This window comes from Motacilla alba, chromosome 9 (genome assembly GCF_015832195.1).
Source record: "Motacilla alba alba isolate MOTALB_02 chromosome 9, Motacilla_alba_V1.0_pri, whole genome shotgun sequence".
Taxonomy (NCBI): domain Eukaryota; kingdom Metazoa; phylum Chordata; class Aves; order Passeriformes; family Motacillidae; genus Motacilla; species Motacilla alba.
Window position 1 is genome coordinate 12,407,214 of NC_052024.1, and position 17,184 is coordinate 12,424,397.

The 17,184-nt window shown below is 50.4% G+C and overlaps 1 protein-coding gene and 1 long non-coding RNA gene across 10 annotated transcripts in view; one reads left to right on the top strand and one right to left on the bottom strand.

Moving 5' to 3' along the window:
* Positions 1-17,184, bottom strand: part of ZIC4 (Zic family member 4) — a 179,003-nt gene that overhangs the window by 155,157 nt on the left and 6,662 nt on the right. For 2 of the 9 annotated variants that reach the window (XR_005258027.1, XR_005258026.1), the window contains exons 1-3: positions 14,806-16,046; positions 10,103-10,427; positions 8,139-8,261 (exon numbers count right to left, since the gene is read on the bottom strand). Coding sequence is in view for 6 of the 9 variants with exons in the window: in XM_038146368.1 (XP_038002296.1) it covers positions 10,006-10,427; positions 14,806-16,006 (1,623 nt within the window). In the remaining 3 variants the exon portion in view is untranslated. Of the gene's footprint in view, positions 1-5,399; positions 8,262-9,810; positions 10,428-14,805; positions 16,047-17,184 lie in introns of those variants that run through there. The other 7 variants (XM_038146371.1, XM_038146373.1, XR_005258028.1 and 4 more) reach the window with 6 other exon arrangements.
* Positions 10,290-13,851, top strand: LOC119704729. The gene is made up of 2 exons (XR_005258029.1): positions 10,290-12,591; positions 12,741-13,851. It is a non-coding gene; the product is annotated as an uncharacterized LOC119704729 (long non-coding RNA).

Sequence of the window (17,184 nt, forward strand, 5' to 3'; positions counted from 1 at the left end):
GGTCCCTTATGCCCTCCTCCTTGCCATTTATCGCCGATAGAAGGTTGAAACGCAGCTGCCCACCATCCAGGAGAGAGCAGCAAGCAGATCGCCGGGGCAAATGGACCTGCCCTTGTTTGTGAAGGAAACAAACATGTTTCTCCCCCCGCGTCCTGTCCCGAAGTTAAACGTTTGTTTAGGACAAACTCGAGAAGCAACAGTCTTCGCGAGAACTTTGTTTTCCCCTTCTCGTCGTGAATAACAAAGTGGTCATAGGCTACTCGGCCAGTTGGCGAGGAGAGAACTTTTGTTTTCTGGGGCGATTTATGTTCTTTATAAATATGTGGTTTGGAAAATAAAAAGAGACTTGAAAACGTTGTTACAATGAAAAAGGACAAATTAGAAGACATTTTCTGTGATCAAAGGAGGAAGAGAAAGCGAGTAGGGGTATTCAAAAAGCTTGACTTATTCACACAACTCCTTTGGAGCCCAGGGGCAACAAGCGTGTCTTACATTGAAAAGGCGGCTCTATTCAGAGTGCAGGTGCGAAGTGGTGTGGCACATTCTGCCACATTATGTAAAGGTTGTTGGAGATTAGTGTTCAGACTTAATAACTAAAGCGCTTGATTTACATTGGAAAAAAGCCCCCTCATCCGTGAAAGCAAAATAATTTAACGCGTGATCATTTCGAGTGCTGCTGATATCCTAATACTTGCATTGTTCTCGGCCAAGTACTAGAGGAGCGCGGATTGATGCTTTTGGGAACCTATCATTTACAGCCACTGAACTCTGCTCAGAACTGGAGGTCTGGAGGAGAGATAAAAGAGGGGCACAAGAGAAAAGTTTCGCATTAGGGAAAAAAAAAAAGGGGGGGGGGAGGAAAAAAAAAAGAGAGAGAGAACAATATAAACGTGACAGTTCTCCTCCTCCCCGCAGAGGACTCCATGCCTCCTGTCCAGTGCCAGGGCGAAGCAGCGTCCAGGTCTACGGAGACGAAAATTGGGCTCAGGTCTCAGGCTCTTCCCTACTCCGCCTTCCCCCGTCGGAGCAGAATTACTTACCTTACTAATTATTCATATTTATGTAAATGTCATTAGTTAATGTAACTTTCTATAAAAAGATAATCAGGCGAGATCGGAGCATAGGTATTACCTTAAGTGCATTGGCTCTGGTTGTTTCATTCATATGTTAATACACGTGATGCAGTCGTGCCAGGCGTAGGGAGGGTAGAGAGGAGGGGAGAGGAGGAAGGCAAGGGAAAGAAATTAAATAATAATAACAAAGCCCCACAAAGGCTTTAAGTTTGCGTCGCGGGACCAGGGAACACGATGCCTTCTGATGCGCTGAACAAAGGGGCACCCCGCGCCGTCCCAGCCGTGGCGGCTGTCCGGGCATTCCGGCAACTTTGGGTGGCTTTTTTGTTTGTTTGCGTCCCCTCCTCTCCCGAAGGAGAATTTTATGCTTCAAACCTTTTCGATCTACCCAAATCCTCGTGCCATGCCGAGTGCCTCAATTCCCGAACGACCCGAATTAAAGTATCTTTGTACGGGACACGCACCAATTAAAATTGCAATACCTTTTGCATCTCCCTCTTTAGTGTAAGCATTTTAGGGCCATTTCCATAAATTCTCTGCGAGAATAAAGGCTATAATGGGAACAAGGTGAGAAAGCTGTTAACCATTGTTTCAGCAAGAAAAGGTCGTAAGTCAGGCAATTGGTGTCTGACCTGTCAGGATAAGGTATAAAGGCTTTATTCATGCAGTCGCTCACGATTTTCTCAGCTCTCACAAAAGTGTTTTTATGATTCTGTTTTCTTACCTCGTTCCTTAATTAAAAAGCTGAATGATTAGAATAGCACCTGCATAATGTCTGAACGACGCCTGCATACTAATTCGCCGGTCTTTACATCTAGTAATTATAACATAAAATCAGAGATTGAATAAAACAGAAGGATTTTGCCCCTAAAGCCCTGCTAATCCTCTTTTAAAAGAGTCTGCTGAAATAATTCAGAACAGTTTCCGGAAGTTGGATTACCGACTCTTTTTTGACTATTTACAATGAAATGATATTTCACACTTAAAGGACTCTCTGTATTTCTACAACAGGTTTTTTAAGGTGGCCTGTTTTCTAGACAATAACAATCCAGTGGTTCCTTTCTTTTCCTACCCGTTTTTTCCCTCTTCCTCCCAGCAAGATCTTCATCTTTATCAAGTATATGCGGGGATTAATCTGTCCTCAGGTAGGGATAACAAAACCTCCCCCCTTGAAAGCTCCCTTTGACTCCCCACTCCGGGACTCCCCGTGACGAGGGAGGAGGGAGGGCTGCGGGCGGGCAGCTTGTGCCCAAGTTCAGTCGCACCCTGCTTCCCGGCCGCTCGCGGCAGCCGGCGCTGGAGCCGGGAGCTCGCATTGCTTCACCGTTGCCCCCACCCAGGGCAGAGGATAATTTAAGCCAGCAGACACTAGTCAAAAGTTGAAGACTAATTTATTTTGTGCGTCTTCCCGAAACAGCTGGGGGGATGAGGGGGAGTGGTGGTGTCCGCGCTTTTGTCTGATTTTCAGGGCGTGCTGTAGCAGGTACCCTCAGGGCCGGCAGCGAGGCAGGGGAGGCAGGAGGGAGCTGCTGGCCGCGGGCAGCGCCGTCCCGGGGCCTCGCCCAGCCCGGGCGGCCGGCGCAGCCCCGCAGGGCTCAGCCCGGCTCCCGCTGCCGGGGGTGTAGCCCGGACCCCCGGGGTGGCTTTCCCGGCCCGGGTAACCCGCAATGACCCGGAGAAGGGTTTTGCGGCAGTATAGAGCCGATCTTCTGGGTAACATTGACTGGGGGGGTAAGAAAAAAATCTGCCGATCTGTTAGAGCGTCCTACTTATTTTAGGAAAAAGGTTTCCTTGTAGACCGGCGAGCTCCAGCCCGGCCATGAGGTTGGCTGCCTAATGACGACGAAAACGAAGTTGGTGCACGGATTTTGAAACGCGGGAGATGCTGCCCGCACCCTCTGCAGCCCCGTGGGCTCTCGGCGCCTCATCCAAAGGAGCCAGAGTGGTCCTGGCGTCGGAGCGGGGTGGATCCAAATGGAGAAGTTGAGACTGAAGTCAGCCTCACGAGAAGTTGCAGACGTTTCTCTCAGATGTTACATCATTAAGAACACCTTAGTCTGTTGTGCCATTTCTTTTTAACTGTTAAAGACTTGCTTTTGCGGTGACTTTTGTTCTTTCCCCTCCTTCTCATCCCATAGTGTAATCCTGCAAAAAACTAAATCATCTATGAGGAAATGGAGTCAACGTGACATTCAGCATTAAAAACCTAGCAGCTTTAACTAAAAGCTTTAGTTGTATCCTGGCCCCATTATAACCAAGGGAACGACATACTCTGTTGGAAACTCAGAAATGTTACACATCGCTTTAGCAGGCGCTGCCCTTGTTTGTTTATGGTAGCTTACTTTCATTTATATCCCAGGAATATTATTTCACCAGCCGACACACGAAAAGACAAAGGGTGTAAATAAACTAACATATGGCCCAGAGGTTTTAGAGGAGCTGGAGCCGCTTAGTAAGTCATGTGGGTGATACTGGGAATCCGTCTTCTGTCCTTCCCCCGCTCCCTCATAACCTCCTTCTCCCTGCGTATTCCTTCTACCTTCTCACGATAAGTCACGTTTGTGTCACGACCGGCTTTGGGGCACCAGATGGTTTTTCCTTTGGACTGCAAAAATCTGGGCAGCGCAGGGATGGGGAGGGATGGACGCAGGTCCTGTGCCTGTGCCTCTACATGCAGCCGGAGAAAAGCTGTTGACGTAACAAACGTGTGCGGGGATGTGTGTGCACACGCACAGCAGCCCCGGGCACGGTCGGTCCCGGCCGGGGCGGGCCGGCCCCGGGAAGGGGCGCCGGACAGAGCCGGGCCGTGCCGGGCTGCGCGGCCCCTTCGAGCGGGCGGCTGGCGAGGCGCCGAGCAGGGTCGAGCAATCTGGCGCCCACGGAGACACTTGACAACCTTTTTTCTGTTGTTGTTGTTGGTTCCAATTGTAATCGGTTTCAGGATTTCTCTCCCAAAAAGCCTAAGCGGAGTGGAGCCCCGCTCCGTCCGGGTGGTGCTGGGTGTTTAACCGCACGCTGCACCTCCTTCCCCTCCGCTTCTCCCGGTAAGGTGGCGGAAACGGGTCTCGGTTACTGATTCATATTTCTAATCTTCCTTTCCTGAACATACAATGTGCTATTGTTAAATGAATGGTCTTTAATTAATGCACTTGCACAATGCAGGGCCTTGCATGGGGATCGATGATAGGAAGCAACAGGGGATGGTTCCCTCCAAAATGGTTTGTCAGCATTGAGAAAGAAAAGGCAATGTCTATAAAAGGGCCACTAATAATGCCCACACGTCTCTCACCATGTTGTCTGAGGGGACATTCCTTCCCTTGTTGACAGTCAAGTGTAATAAGTACATGTCTTCGCTCAATCATTATAGACCATAGAATTGTATTCTTTAATTAGCATGTACTGTTAGCCCTCCTTTCCTTTATGGGCCAGTTTTTGTCTCTTACAGACCAGCAAAAATGTTTTCCTTCATTTCTTTTCCTTGAATTCTATTATTTCTTAAATTATTTTCTTTCTTTCTCTCTCTCTCTCCCTTCATGTAGTCAAATGTATTCTCTATTGACAATATTCCTGGCAGCTAAAGCCAACTTTTTGTCATCTCTGTTTGTTAGGCAACTTCTTTCAAGTTTTCCTTTTCTGAAAGCCATGGAGGCAGCGCATGCGCGAGGCGCCCGCCGGGCTCGGGCCGCGCTGTGCCCGAGGCTGCTGCGTCCCTGCGAGGAGCGGAGCTGGCATTTGGCATGCCAAGGGAGCTCGGAGCCGGTTCGGGAGCTGCGGAACCCCGAACGCGTTAACATCCATCAGGAGAACGCGCAAGGCAAAGAAGGCTTACTTTCAGATTACTGTTTTTACAGTAATTTTACAGTAATTTACAGAAAGATTTCCCTCTCTTAAAAAAGAAATAAAACGCGCTAAATCCGCCTAGGAACCTTATAAAAAGGTTTTAGTTCGCTGTGACTGGGACCCATTCTGGAGGAGAGGTGTCGAAATTCTTCAACTTGCATCCTGCGAAACAGCAACCCTTCGGGCGGGGGGGAGCAGCAGCCTCTCGGGGTGGCCCTCGCTGAAAACTCACGCCAATCCCCCGAGCGTTGGTGCCCAGCATCCCAGTGTTAGTGTCCCCAGAGTCGCACAGTGCCCGTGAGGAGCCAGAGTGCCACTGCGGAGGTAACCGGGACACGCACCCACCCCTCAGAGGGACAGGGGGACACCTGGGTGACTCCAGGCTCTGTTTCCGCACCCCACACCTTGGCCAATGCTTAAAGTACAATTGGTTTGCAGTCTGCGATCTGAAAAAATGTTGTCGCAGAAATGAAGTCAAAGAAGGGGTTTGTTTTGTTCTGTTCTTTTAATGGAAATGCCAACCTAAAACGATTAACATTAAAAAAGGTTAAAGACCAACAAAAAACACTCATTAATACTTGATTGTACACCACATTAATAGTACACAGGTTTGGGCAATTTTTTTTTCAACTGATATAAAAACCAACAGAAAGAGAAGGTTGATTACACAGTGTTTTAGGAATGGCTCGGTATCATCAGTACAAACACATAATTTAAAAGTGCACATTTGTAAAAATAACCATAGAAATGAAATGCTTATAAATATTTATTGTAAAAAAAATCCAAGTATTAAAAATAAATAGTATGTTCAAGCACACAACAGAACACTCCTTCATTGTCAAACATGGGATAAAGAAAAATAAGGAACATAAGAAGTCTGGAAAGAGATACAGTATACCAACATTGTAAATGTTTTTCTGCACGCTACATTTTTCAGAGGCTTCTTCTCTGTACAGTTCACAAAGAATGTGCTAGATTTCCCCATAAATATAACAAGACAAAAAAATAATAACAACAATAATAATAGTAATACCCACTCCACTGTAATTTGACTCTGTCTTTACTCAGAAAAGGTCCCATTATATTAATGGTTTGGCTTAGAATGGCAGGATTGGGCTCAGATAATTCTTTAACAACCAAAACAGAAGTACACTGATGAGTACAGCTTCAATGAATTCATATTCCGAACAGGGCACTGCATGATATCCAATGAGAAACTACTAAATAAAACTTGATCAGGGAATCATTTCAGTACAATACCATAATGTTTATAAAATGAAGATACAAAAGGGATGCAGTTTGACTATCGTTACACGTACAGACAATAAAACATGAGAGCATATGGAAGCCATCACTTTGAATGCGTTAACAACTTCGATACATTGCAGTATATACATGCTTGATAGGTATTCGGACTGTTAAATGATCAAAGAATTTACTCTATGTCTACGCTCTTGCTTTCACTCTACTGGAAAGAAAACATTTGTTGGTCACAAAGTGGTGTTAATGAAACCCAACGTTTCTGCCTTCGCCCAAGAATCGCATTCCGTGCAGTGTGTGTGTAGGAATAATTTATTAGACGGAAAAGTTTGGAGGATGAAATACAAAAACAATGGACATCATTTCAACTTTTGAACTGTAAGGTCATACAGACATCCATGGACATCTGTACACAGTCAGAGTTTCACGCAGACACAGCCACATATATCCAGATGTATGTCTATACACAGGATTCGATAGTTTGGTATTTTCTGCACCCTCTGGGCCCCTAAAGTTATCTTTAAAAGTTTGATTTTATCTCTTTAGAAACGGTTTAAAGCTAACGGGCAGGGTGAGTTTGACAGAGAGGAGAACAAATCGCTGACAAAGAACCTTTTACGTTTCATCAGCGTTGTTAGGACGACGAGCAGGAATTTCTCAGATAATAACTCCCACTTCAAAGATTTCTCAGCTCAATAGAAATTGGACCATCCTTTTTATTCAACCACAAGGGCTGGCACTAAAGACGACTCAACTGTTTGAATTTTTTTTCCCCGTGTTTATTTTTCCCCTATTCACTAGGGTACTTGGATAAAATAAACAACAAGACAATTACTGGAACATGGACTTCTAACTTTCCCGGGCCCATGGCCCAGCGCCCATGGCCCCGGCCATGCGGGTGTCAAGTTCCCCCGCACCACGGAACCTCCGCTCGCTGCTACGCAGCGACAGCGGGGCCGGGCGGAGTGAGAAGGGGGTACGGCCATCTCCCCCCGGAGCTCACCCCGCTCTCCATCTCCTGGGGGATTTCCATCGGGACACCTACTCCCCGAGACAGGGGCAGCCCAAGGAGGGGGATCTTCCAGTCTTCATCCTATCTTCCTCTCCCACGTTTGGTGGGGAGGAAGGGAAGTAATCCTCAGGCTTTGTGGCCAGTTTTTGCTGCTAGAAGCTGGTCGGAAAGGCTGGGGACAGCGGGCGGGAGCTCCTGCCGAGCTTGGGGGGCTGGCAGTCCCTTACTTTGGGGAGAAGGAGACCGGGGCTACAGCGTCGGAACGGAGCGCGCCTCGGGGGGAGGGCGAAGCCCAGCAAAACCCAGCTCCGCCGAAGTGCATTAGGTGGAGGAAGTCTATCTCTAGCGGGGAGCAGATTGAGTGTATTAAGCTAGCATGAAACCAAAGGTCAGTGCAAATGTATCTTAATAGACTGTCTCAAATGGAGTGTGCCTCCTTTGAAGGCCGCTTGCTATTGCTCTCCTCATTACCATAGCGATCCTAACGTGGCATGCTGATGCACCATAAAACTCACACTTTCAACCCCAAAATCAGGCCCTTTGAACAACCCGAGCTTGATTAGACCTTTCTCCTTTTCTTTCCCCCCTTAAAAACCATTTCCTTGCCTTTAGAAACTTGCCCTCAAATCCCAAATGCATTCTCTGATCCTGGCAGAAAGCAGAAACAAAAGTGAGCCGAGGCGACGGTTCAAGCGGGCCTTTTCTTCCTGACAGTCTTATCCATTTTTATTATGGTCTGGAACAAGTGCCCTGTTCGCGTGGGTTTTGTTTACCGGAAATTAAATGAAAATGATTTAGTTCGCGTCAAACAAAAATATATACTTGTATACACAAGAAAAAGGGGCTGTTAGACGTAAATATTATGTCCTTAATGAAAAGACTGGACGGGCTCCAGACTTCGCCTTTCACTATTTAAGTATGACTTGCCTATTGCCATAGAAATCCTAACTTACCATGAAGATTCACCGTTGTGAAGAAATACTTCTTTGTGCGAGCTTGCTTTGATGTCTAAGGCATAAGATTCAGGCTTTCAGCTGCGTCTGTCTAGATTACCTTGAGAGCAACGGGGTAGACATCTGTAACAAGCAAATGAAAAATTAAAGGTGATTAGCCTGCACATCCAAATACTTCTGTAAATAGAGAAATAAAGAAATAAACAGATCTCGGGACATGATGGAAATATCCTCCCTACCCGCATCTGGCTTCTGCACTTCTCGATTTCCATGACACAAGTTTCGGGGGCTGGATAGGGGCACAACTCTCCCCTGTTTAGATTCCTCTTTCACACATTGCTCTCACCTAGCTGATTCCCTAAGTGTATTCCCATTAGCGACATGCTGTTGTCACTATCCGTGGTGTTTAAACACAAAAGTTGTTGAGTTTAGGCGAATGAAGAAAGGAACGCCGACTTTGGTGCCTCGGGGGAAAAATACGGTTGTATAAGTAAGGAAAGCACTGGGCATTGGATTGGGGTGCTTTAGTCACTGACCAGCTATTTATTTTCCCGTCGTTTTTATATGTCTCGGTATCAACATGCATGTGTGTATGTGCGTGGGTACAGTTGTACACTCACAGTAACCCCAGTCACCTGGATGCGGAGGTGATCTGTCAGACACCAGAGGATGCGGTTACAGCAGCCTTCTGTCTGCTCTCCGCAAGCCACAGAAACCCTTTCCAGCAGCCTATGCTATTTATTTGCCTCTACTATCTGGTATTCTTAAACATAATTAAAGTAATTAAAGCGGCACCATTCGGTAGTTTCAAGCTACCCCAGTGGAGAGGTTTGTTTATTTATTTGGGGGGTTGTTTGTTTTTTTACCCCCCTCCCTTCTTTCTCTGAACCAGTGCAATGAACCCTGTAGGTTTGAGACTCTGGGACAGCACGGAGATGCTAAAGCCGCGTTGTGGGAGCGGTTCCTGTCTCCTCGGGGCTGTTCGCAGGGCAGAGCCGTGGAGCGGCGGCCCCAGGTCCCCGCGCTGCCGGGGGCTGCCCGGCCCCCGCCCTGGCAGTGACGTCAGGGAACGGTCTCCCCCCAGCCCGCCGGAACCGCCCCCCCGGGAGTGCAGCGCCCACGGTTCAACAGGAGCCGCGCTCTGGGTGGGGACGGGCATGTTTAGGTATTAGAAGTCATTACCAGTGGGAGCTAAAATGGACAGTCAATCATCGCACCCCCCTGGGCCTTTCTTTATTAGCGACTACTGGGTGGGGGAGGAAATATATATATATGTATTTATATACAGAAACAGGGAAAAGTAAGGAGATTCTTTACAGAAACGTCCATCGAACGGGTTAATTAATCAAAAAATTTAATGGATCAATTTTGTACAAATTGGTAACAAATAATAGTTTATATATATATATATATATATTTCTTTAAAAAACACACTCTCACAGAAAATCGTGGGCGGACAGAACAGTGCAGCACACAATACTGTTGACAAGAGAAAATCTGTACAGAGAAAATCTGTATGGAACCACTGAAGGGAAGAGGAAAGGAAAACGGGAAGAGGAAGGGGAAGGGGAAGGGAAAGGAAGGGAAGGAAAGGGAAAAGGACAGGAATAAGGAAAGGGAATGCAAATCAGTTGGCATGTAAACAGGCGGGAGGAGGCGGCAGCGCCGCGGCCGAGGCGAGCGCAGCCCTCCCGTGTGCGCGGTGCCGGGGGCGCGGGCAGGGCCCACCCGCGCTCCGCAGCCTCTCTCCCTGCGCCAAGCGCCTCTCGCTGCCGCTCCCGCTCGGCTTCCCCGTGCCCGGCGCGGTGCTCCCCGTGCCGGCCGGGCCGGGCCGGGCCGGGCCGCCCGCCGCCGCCCCCGGCGCGCCCTAGCAGCGGGGCCGGGGCTCGGCGGGGAGGCGCGGCGGCGGGGAGGCGCCGGGGGGCCCGGGGGGGCCGCGGGGCCCCGCGCCTTGACACACGTACCATTCGCTCAGGTTGGCGGCGGGCTGCGCGGGCGCGGAGGGCTCAGCGTGGGAGCAGGAGGCGGGGGGCTCCCGGCCGGAGTCCGAGGAGGGGGACACCAAGGAGGGCGTGGAGGACTCGTAGCCGGAGCTGGGAGGAGGGGATTTGCAGTGCACTTTCATGTGTTTTCTCAGGGAGCTGGGGTGGGTGTAGGACTTGTCGCAGCCTCTCACTTTGCAGTTGTAGGGCTTGTCGCTGGTGTGGACATGCGAGTGCTTCTTCCTGTCGCTGCTGTTGGCGAAGCGCCTGTCACAGCCCTCGAATTCACATTTGAACGGCTTCTCCCCTGCAGGAGGCAATGGGCGAGCACAGCCATTAGCGGCGGCGGCGGGGCCGGGAGCAGCGCATCCCTCACCCCCACAGCCCACAGCCTCCCCGGACCCCTCTCTCCGGCCCTGCCACGGCTCCTCTCCCCGCGGAATCTCCTCACTAGCTCTGCCCTTCCCCGCGGGCCCCGCCGAGCATCCCCCGGAGCCGCCGCTCCGTGCCCACCCGGATGCGAGGCCGGCTCCGCACGCGGAGCACCCTGCCCGGCCAGCTTCTCTTCTCTTTCCCCTGGCCCGTGTGTGTGTCATCGTAAGGGTTTGTGCAAAAGACAAAGCTCCGAAACAAGGAAAACTTAGAGGAGAGCTGCTCGTTCCGAGCAAACTTGTGCTGTGCCCGCAGACTCCGAAGTCCTGCAGAAAGAGCGGTCAGTGATTTATCCCTTCGAAGGCTTTAACGTTAAATACATTTCTCACAGTCCCCCAGGCACGTGGAAATATTTTCCATAAGCGGGCTAGATCATATTTCATCCACTTCATACTTGCACTGATTACAATGCCATGGAAGATCCACATCCCCTTCCTTTCCCCGCTCCCCAGCTTGCTGATACCGTGTGCTAAAGTATGAAATATTTCAGAAAGACATTGATTGTGGGGGAAGAACGATAAAGATTCAGCAGAAGGATGACTAGGCCAGCACACGGCACTGTCGCGAGGGTAGGATTCCCTTTTCATTTCAACCCACACAGCCAGTGAAGGAATTGCAATGGGGATTAAATTGTCTGATCATATAATAAGTGGTGTTATGCATAATAGAAATACAATCGTGTTGCTGGAGTCGTGTGAAAGTGTAACCTCGAATCGTGTGGACCTGGCGTGGTAGACGATATACAGGAGGTTTTCAAGGAAACACGCCACAGCCAGATGCAGGATGAAATGCTGACGGCATTATTGCCTCTGACAATAGCAAACTGCAAAACCCTGCTTGCCAAGGGGTACCCAGGTCCTGTACCAACCGATTATGAAAATATCTCCCTCATCCGTCAAAAGTCAAAAAGTATCAGGGCGGAGAGGACTCCACAAAAATACATGGCCTAACCTTAACGTGAAGCGCAAACAAAGCAACTGTGTTCACCATCATGGCGTATGTAGCCAAAAGGACTTCTAATATTTGGTTTCGTGTGTTTGTTTTGGTTTGTTTTTTTTTTAATTTCTTGGGCTGTGCGTTTGTGCTTGTCGTTTTTATTTTTTCCCCCTCAATTCGTTCATGATTAAATTTAGGAGAGACTCAGTCTACATCGGGCTCGGCTGCGAGCAGAGGAAAATAAAGGAAGGCATTCCAAATATTTCACATGAATGCACTTTATGCAAGGTGGGTGGGAGAGGCTCATGGCTCCGCGTTTAAAGTGTGCTCTTTCCGCACTGTAATGGTCAATGAGGAGCACTGACATCCTGCACCGCTAACATTTGCGCAGAGGATGGGTAAATATCTGGCGTTGGAGGGAAGGGAGGGAAGAGGTTAAAAATAAGGTCTCTCACAAAACGATGCGGATTCTGTAACCAAATACCGTCGACATACAGCGGTGCATATGCATAGACACACGCCCGCCTATAATCTAATTAGAGTTCCACGTAAGGAAATAATTTGACCTTCAGCATCTAAGTTGAGACAACAAATCAAGGATATTAGTGTAGTACAAGCAAGCAGTAAGTTAGGAGACCCCAGGGAAAGCCATCCTCATAAGCACTCTGCTTGTTCCATTCAGGTAAAAGCGGGCTGCGCCGCACTGCGCTTTGCCGAGCTGAAAAATGTTCAACTTCGCTTAACCCCCTGAAAGAACCACTGAAAGGTCCGTCCGTGCAGCCGGGTTTCAAGTGGGAAGAGGGCAGCATTTTCTCAGCTGCCCGGGTTGCATTCCCCGAACGCCTCAATAAAGAGGAGCCATCCGAGCCTTTTGCAAGTATTCCTTTCACGAGAGCAGGAAATCCCTGCCCGGCAGGGAGAGGACACCGCACGGGTCCCGGCTGCCGCAGCCCGGGCACGGAGCCGCAGCCACGCACAAAGTTCCGCGGGCGATGGAGACTCAACCGCCATTTTACCCCCACACTTGTAGCTGGGCAAAAGTGTTCAGTGAAACTCAGCCTGGAATTTGTGGCATAATCCCCCGTCTCCGGGAGTGGATTAAGGTATTTACCAACTTCTCCGGGTGAGTGGCGGTGGGGGGAAGCCGGAGCTGGCGGCTCCCGGGCTGCGGGCGAGGCGCGGGGGCGGCGGGGGCCGCAGGGAGGGAGCGGGGCTCCGTCCCACGCCTCGCACTATTGTTCCTGGCCCTCAGGGAAGGCGGTGAAGTGATCCCAGCCCGCCCTGCTCGTCCCGCTGCCGCCGCCTTGACGGCCTTATCCTCCAACCTGGAAAACTCGTACATCGCCAGATATCCCTCTGCCTGCTCCCCAGCCTCGGAGAAATCAGAAGTCATTAATATTTAAGGAGGCAATAATTTTCGTGTTGAATCTAGAACTGTCTTCATGAATAATTCGTAGTGAGTTCTATTAGGGTTTCAGAAACATTGCGTTTTTGACAACTTCTGGGTGTTTAATAGAAACGGTGGAACCATAAAGGCCCTGCAGGAGTTTGCACAATACAGCAATTAATCACCGAGAAAGTTAAAGCCAAAAGTACAGACGCGCCGAATGGTGTTTAATAAACGCAAATCTCCGCTCTCGGGTTTGCCCTCAACCTGCATCTCCGATGTAGGTCAGTTTTCCCAAGAATTTAACCATTTTCTGCTTCAGAGACTTCAAACAGTGAGGCCGTTAAAGAGCAGTAAAAGTTTGTTTACTTAAGAAAAACACTGTCATTAAGAGATGAGCTCTCCCGGTTAATGGCTGTACCTGTGCTGATCCAACAAGGAACTGGCTGGGATACAAGTTGCGTGACCCGGGGATAGCCCTTTTTCGAGGAAAAAGGGGGCCAAGAAGGCAGCCGAGGAACACAACTACGCTGTCGTCCACCTCCTCCCCCCCACCCCCCCGCCCCGCACACAGACTTACTCCTCTTAGAGCGATGGAAAAATAATGAGGTGACGAGTGACGGTCGCTGTAAAATCTCAGTGCTATGTTTAGATGATAGCGATACGAAATTAGTGTATGTTCTGCATATTATATCACGTCGCGCTCTATCATAAAAAATGCAACTCCTGGAAGGTCAAGCCCTGCACCGAGCATGGGGGAAGGGGAGTTTTATGAACTGGAAGGCGAAAAAAATCGTTTGGCTGTAAGCAGATCTTACAATAGGATTATGTAGTTTCCCTCGCAGTGCATAAGGCTGTACAGAAGGGGGTGGGAGGTGGAAAACCCTATACTGGAACAGATTAAATTTTCCAAAAAGGGCTTATTTCTTATCTTCTTCTTTAGAGAAGGAAAAAAAAAAAAAAAAAAAAAAAAAAAGGACAAGCCAGAGCTATGGACTACAAACACCGGCTGCTAAACTAATTAATACAACTTCACAAGCTGCTCCTGGAAGTGTGAAAACTTTCTACGTGCAATTTCATTAATTATAAATGCTTTCCTGGCCGGAAGAGTTCAAACGTAGTTCTGCAAGATCGTCCATCGTGTTACTTTATTTTCTGTTAACTAGAACTAACAGATGTTTCTGACACATGTCCCAATTTCACTTAACAGATCTGCAAATGACATTTCAGAATGTACAGGCCGAAACAACACAAGGGTTTCTTTTCTTTCTTTTTTTTTTTTTTCCCTCACGAGAATCAGAAATCGCAGCTCCCCATATTCGCAAATGCAGAAAGTCGTTGGAAGGCAATGCTCATTAAAAATGTCAGTGTTATTCAGATCAAGCATTTGAAACTCCCTCTGCCCAAAACAGAACTGTTGAACGAAAAGGTCGCAGCTGTGTTATTCTCACAATGTTCGAGCAGCAGCATCTCAGCGACATCAGTCAAAACTGACTAGACAAGTTGTAACTTCCATTGTTCACTTTTAATTTGTGAGCTTGCACAATGATTTCATTTTTCCCCCCGACTACTTTAAATCGGAAAAAAACATCCTCGCCTATGTGAATTAGCAGAAATAGTAGCTATATCGTTCGATATTTACGCAGATCTACCCGTATAAACATTACAGCAACCTCTCTGCACAACCAGAAAAAAATATGGACCAAAATTCTGAGATTTGCTCTCACTCCCCTTCCCCCCCCCTTTCCTCCCCCTTCTCCAAACGGTAAAGAAGCAAACAAATCTGAGAATTTATTTTCCAGAAGTACTTGGCGTGCATTCAATAACAACTCAAAGGACACATTAAAAAAAAAAAAAAAAAAAAAAAAAAAGGAAATCAGTACGCGGAATAACAGAGAGAAAGAAAGTAAAGAGAGCTTTACATACTGACCTGTATGAGTTCTTTTGTGTATTTTGAGATTCTCTGATCTGGCAAACACTTTGCCACAGCCTGGGAAAGGGCAGGGGAAAGGTTTTTCACCTGTGTGGACTCTGATGTGATTTACAAGTTTATATTTGGCCTTGAAAGGTTTCCCTTCTCTTGGACACTCTTCCCAGAAACATATGTGATTGGACTGCTCGGGTCCTCCAACGTGCTCCACCGTGACATGAGTCACCAGCTCGTGCATCGTGCTGAAAGTTTTCGAGCATAATTTTTTGGGAGTCTGGTCCAACTCAATCCACTTACAGATGAGTTCCTGTTTGATGGGCTGCCTCATGTAACGAAAGAAGGCACCCGGGCCGTGGTGTGGAGCCAGGTTCACGTTCAGATTCATACCACCGTAGTTATGAAGCGAAGAAGCAGCAAAATGATCTGTCCTGGAGGCTGGTACTTGAGTGAAATGTTCAGACCTGGCGTACATTTCTCCAGGTAACCCCAGTCTGAGCTGTCCGTTTAGATGGCCACCTGGAGCTGCATGGGGAGGCTGCTCATGGAGTCCAGTGAACAGAGAGGGATTCCCAGCTTCTGAGTGGTGGTGCTGGTGACCATGGTGTCCAGGGTAGCTACCTGTTGTTGAGACAAACAGTCCGTGGTGAGAACTTGCAGCGGGGTGCTGCTCGGTCAGCCCTGGCATGAGTGGGGCCGGCAGGTCTCTGCGTATGAAGAAGTCCCTACCTGCTGCCAGAGCCTGGGCTGGGTGAGACACGGGGTAGGGGGCTGCTGGTGACTGCGCCGGGCCAAACGCTGCCGTTTGACTAGAGACCACCTCGGCTTGGCCTGCCTGATGATGATGATGATGATGATGATGATGATGATGGTAGTGGTGGAGCTGGTGGTGGGGATGAGGGGCAGGGCTGATCTTAAGGGCCGCGGGGTGATGCTGAGGAGAAGGATGAGGATGGTGGCGGTGCCCCATGTGTTCTGGCCGGAGCTGCTGCGGCCCGAGGCGGGACTCGGCGGCGTGTTCCCCCGGCTGCGTGGGCGCCGTGGCGTGGGGGTGCCCGGCGACGCCCGGGAAGCCTGTCATGCTCTGAGGGGGGTGGTGATGGCGGCGAGGAGCCCCCGCCAAGTCAACTAATCTGAGCGCCGTGTTCCGCCTTGAGAGAGCAGCAGGGTCCATCCCCGGGATCCCCAGAGCATCCACGCTCATTAGCTTCTAACGCTAAAAAGCCACCTGACAGCGGGAGGAGAGATACACAGGGCAGCGGGGGGGGAGCGGGGGAAACAACTTTCTATTTTTTTTCTTTTTTTTTTTTTTTTTCTCCTTTCTCCCAAAATAAAAAAGTTTCCCGGTCCCGCTGCCCTGGCGCGGGACGCACGGGCGGTCGTGCCAGCGGGTGGGCTCGGGGGGAGGGCGGGAGGCTTTGGCGGCGGCCGGGGAGGTCCCGCGGCGCGGCCCGTCCTGCCCGGGGCCGGGGAGGCCCTCACGGCGCGGCGGGACCGGCCGGGCCGCGCTCCGGCCGCGCCGCTGCCCCGCCGGCCGCACGACCGCCGCGCCCGCCCATTGGCTGCCGCCGCCGTGACGTCACCGTGACAGGTCCGCCGCCGCCTGAAAGGGAGATCGCCGGTGCCGCGGGGGGCGCGCGCGGGGATGGGCTGCGCATGCGCGGCCGCGCCAACCCTTCCCCCGGCGCCCTCATGCGCGGCCCGGCCCGGGGTCTCGGCGCGGGGGGGCTCTGCCCAGGGCCGGGCACTGCCGGGCTTCCGCCTGCCGCCAGGGAAAAATGCCTCGGCGGGAGTGGAGGGCATAGCCCCGGCCTCCCCCTCGCCTCTGCCCGTTCCCGCTGTCCTGCCCTCAGACAACGGGCGGCCGCGGGGTTCGCCCCCGGGAGAGCGCGGGCAGCCCCGCCGGTCCCCGGCCAGAGCAGCAGCAGCCGGAGCGGTCCCGGTGCCGGTCCTGCCGGCGGGTGCTCGGCACTTGTTGCCAGCGCGGGGAGAGGGTCCTTGCCCGGCAGAAGCTGCGGCCGGAGCCGCACCGGCCGCTCCCTGGCCAGGCGTGATCAGCCCGGGACTCGGGCTGCCGGCCCGGTGCCTGAGCCCGGACAAAGGATCCCTGAGAGACTCCCATCCCCTTCCCCCTCCTCTGACAAGTTTTAGCAGTTATCACTGGCCGCCGGTGCAGTGCGAGAAATCGGGATGTTCAAGCTGAATCTGAATGTTTAACCCAGAAGAGGGAGTCTCTCCCTTTCCCTCTCTCACTTTCTCTCACGTACACTTACAGGGTAGTTCCCCGTAAAATCCCCGTCCTTGGCTTGGAGGAAAAGTATTGCCAAACATTCATAGTGGACTCGGTTCTGATGATTCTCACCTGAGGGAAATAACACGGTC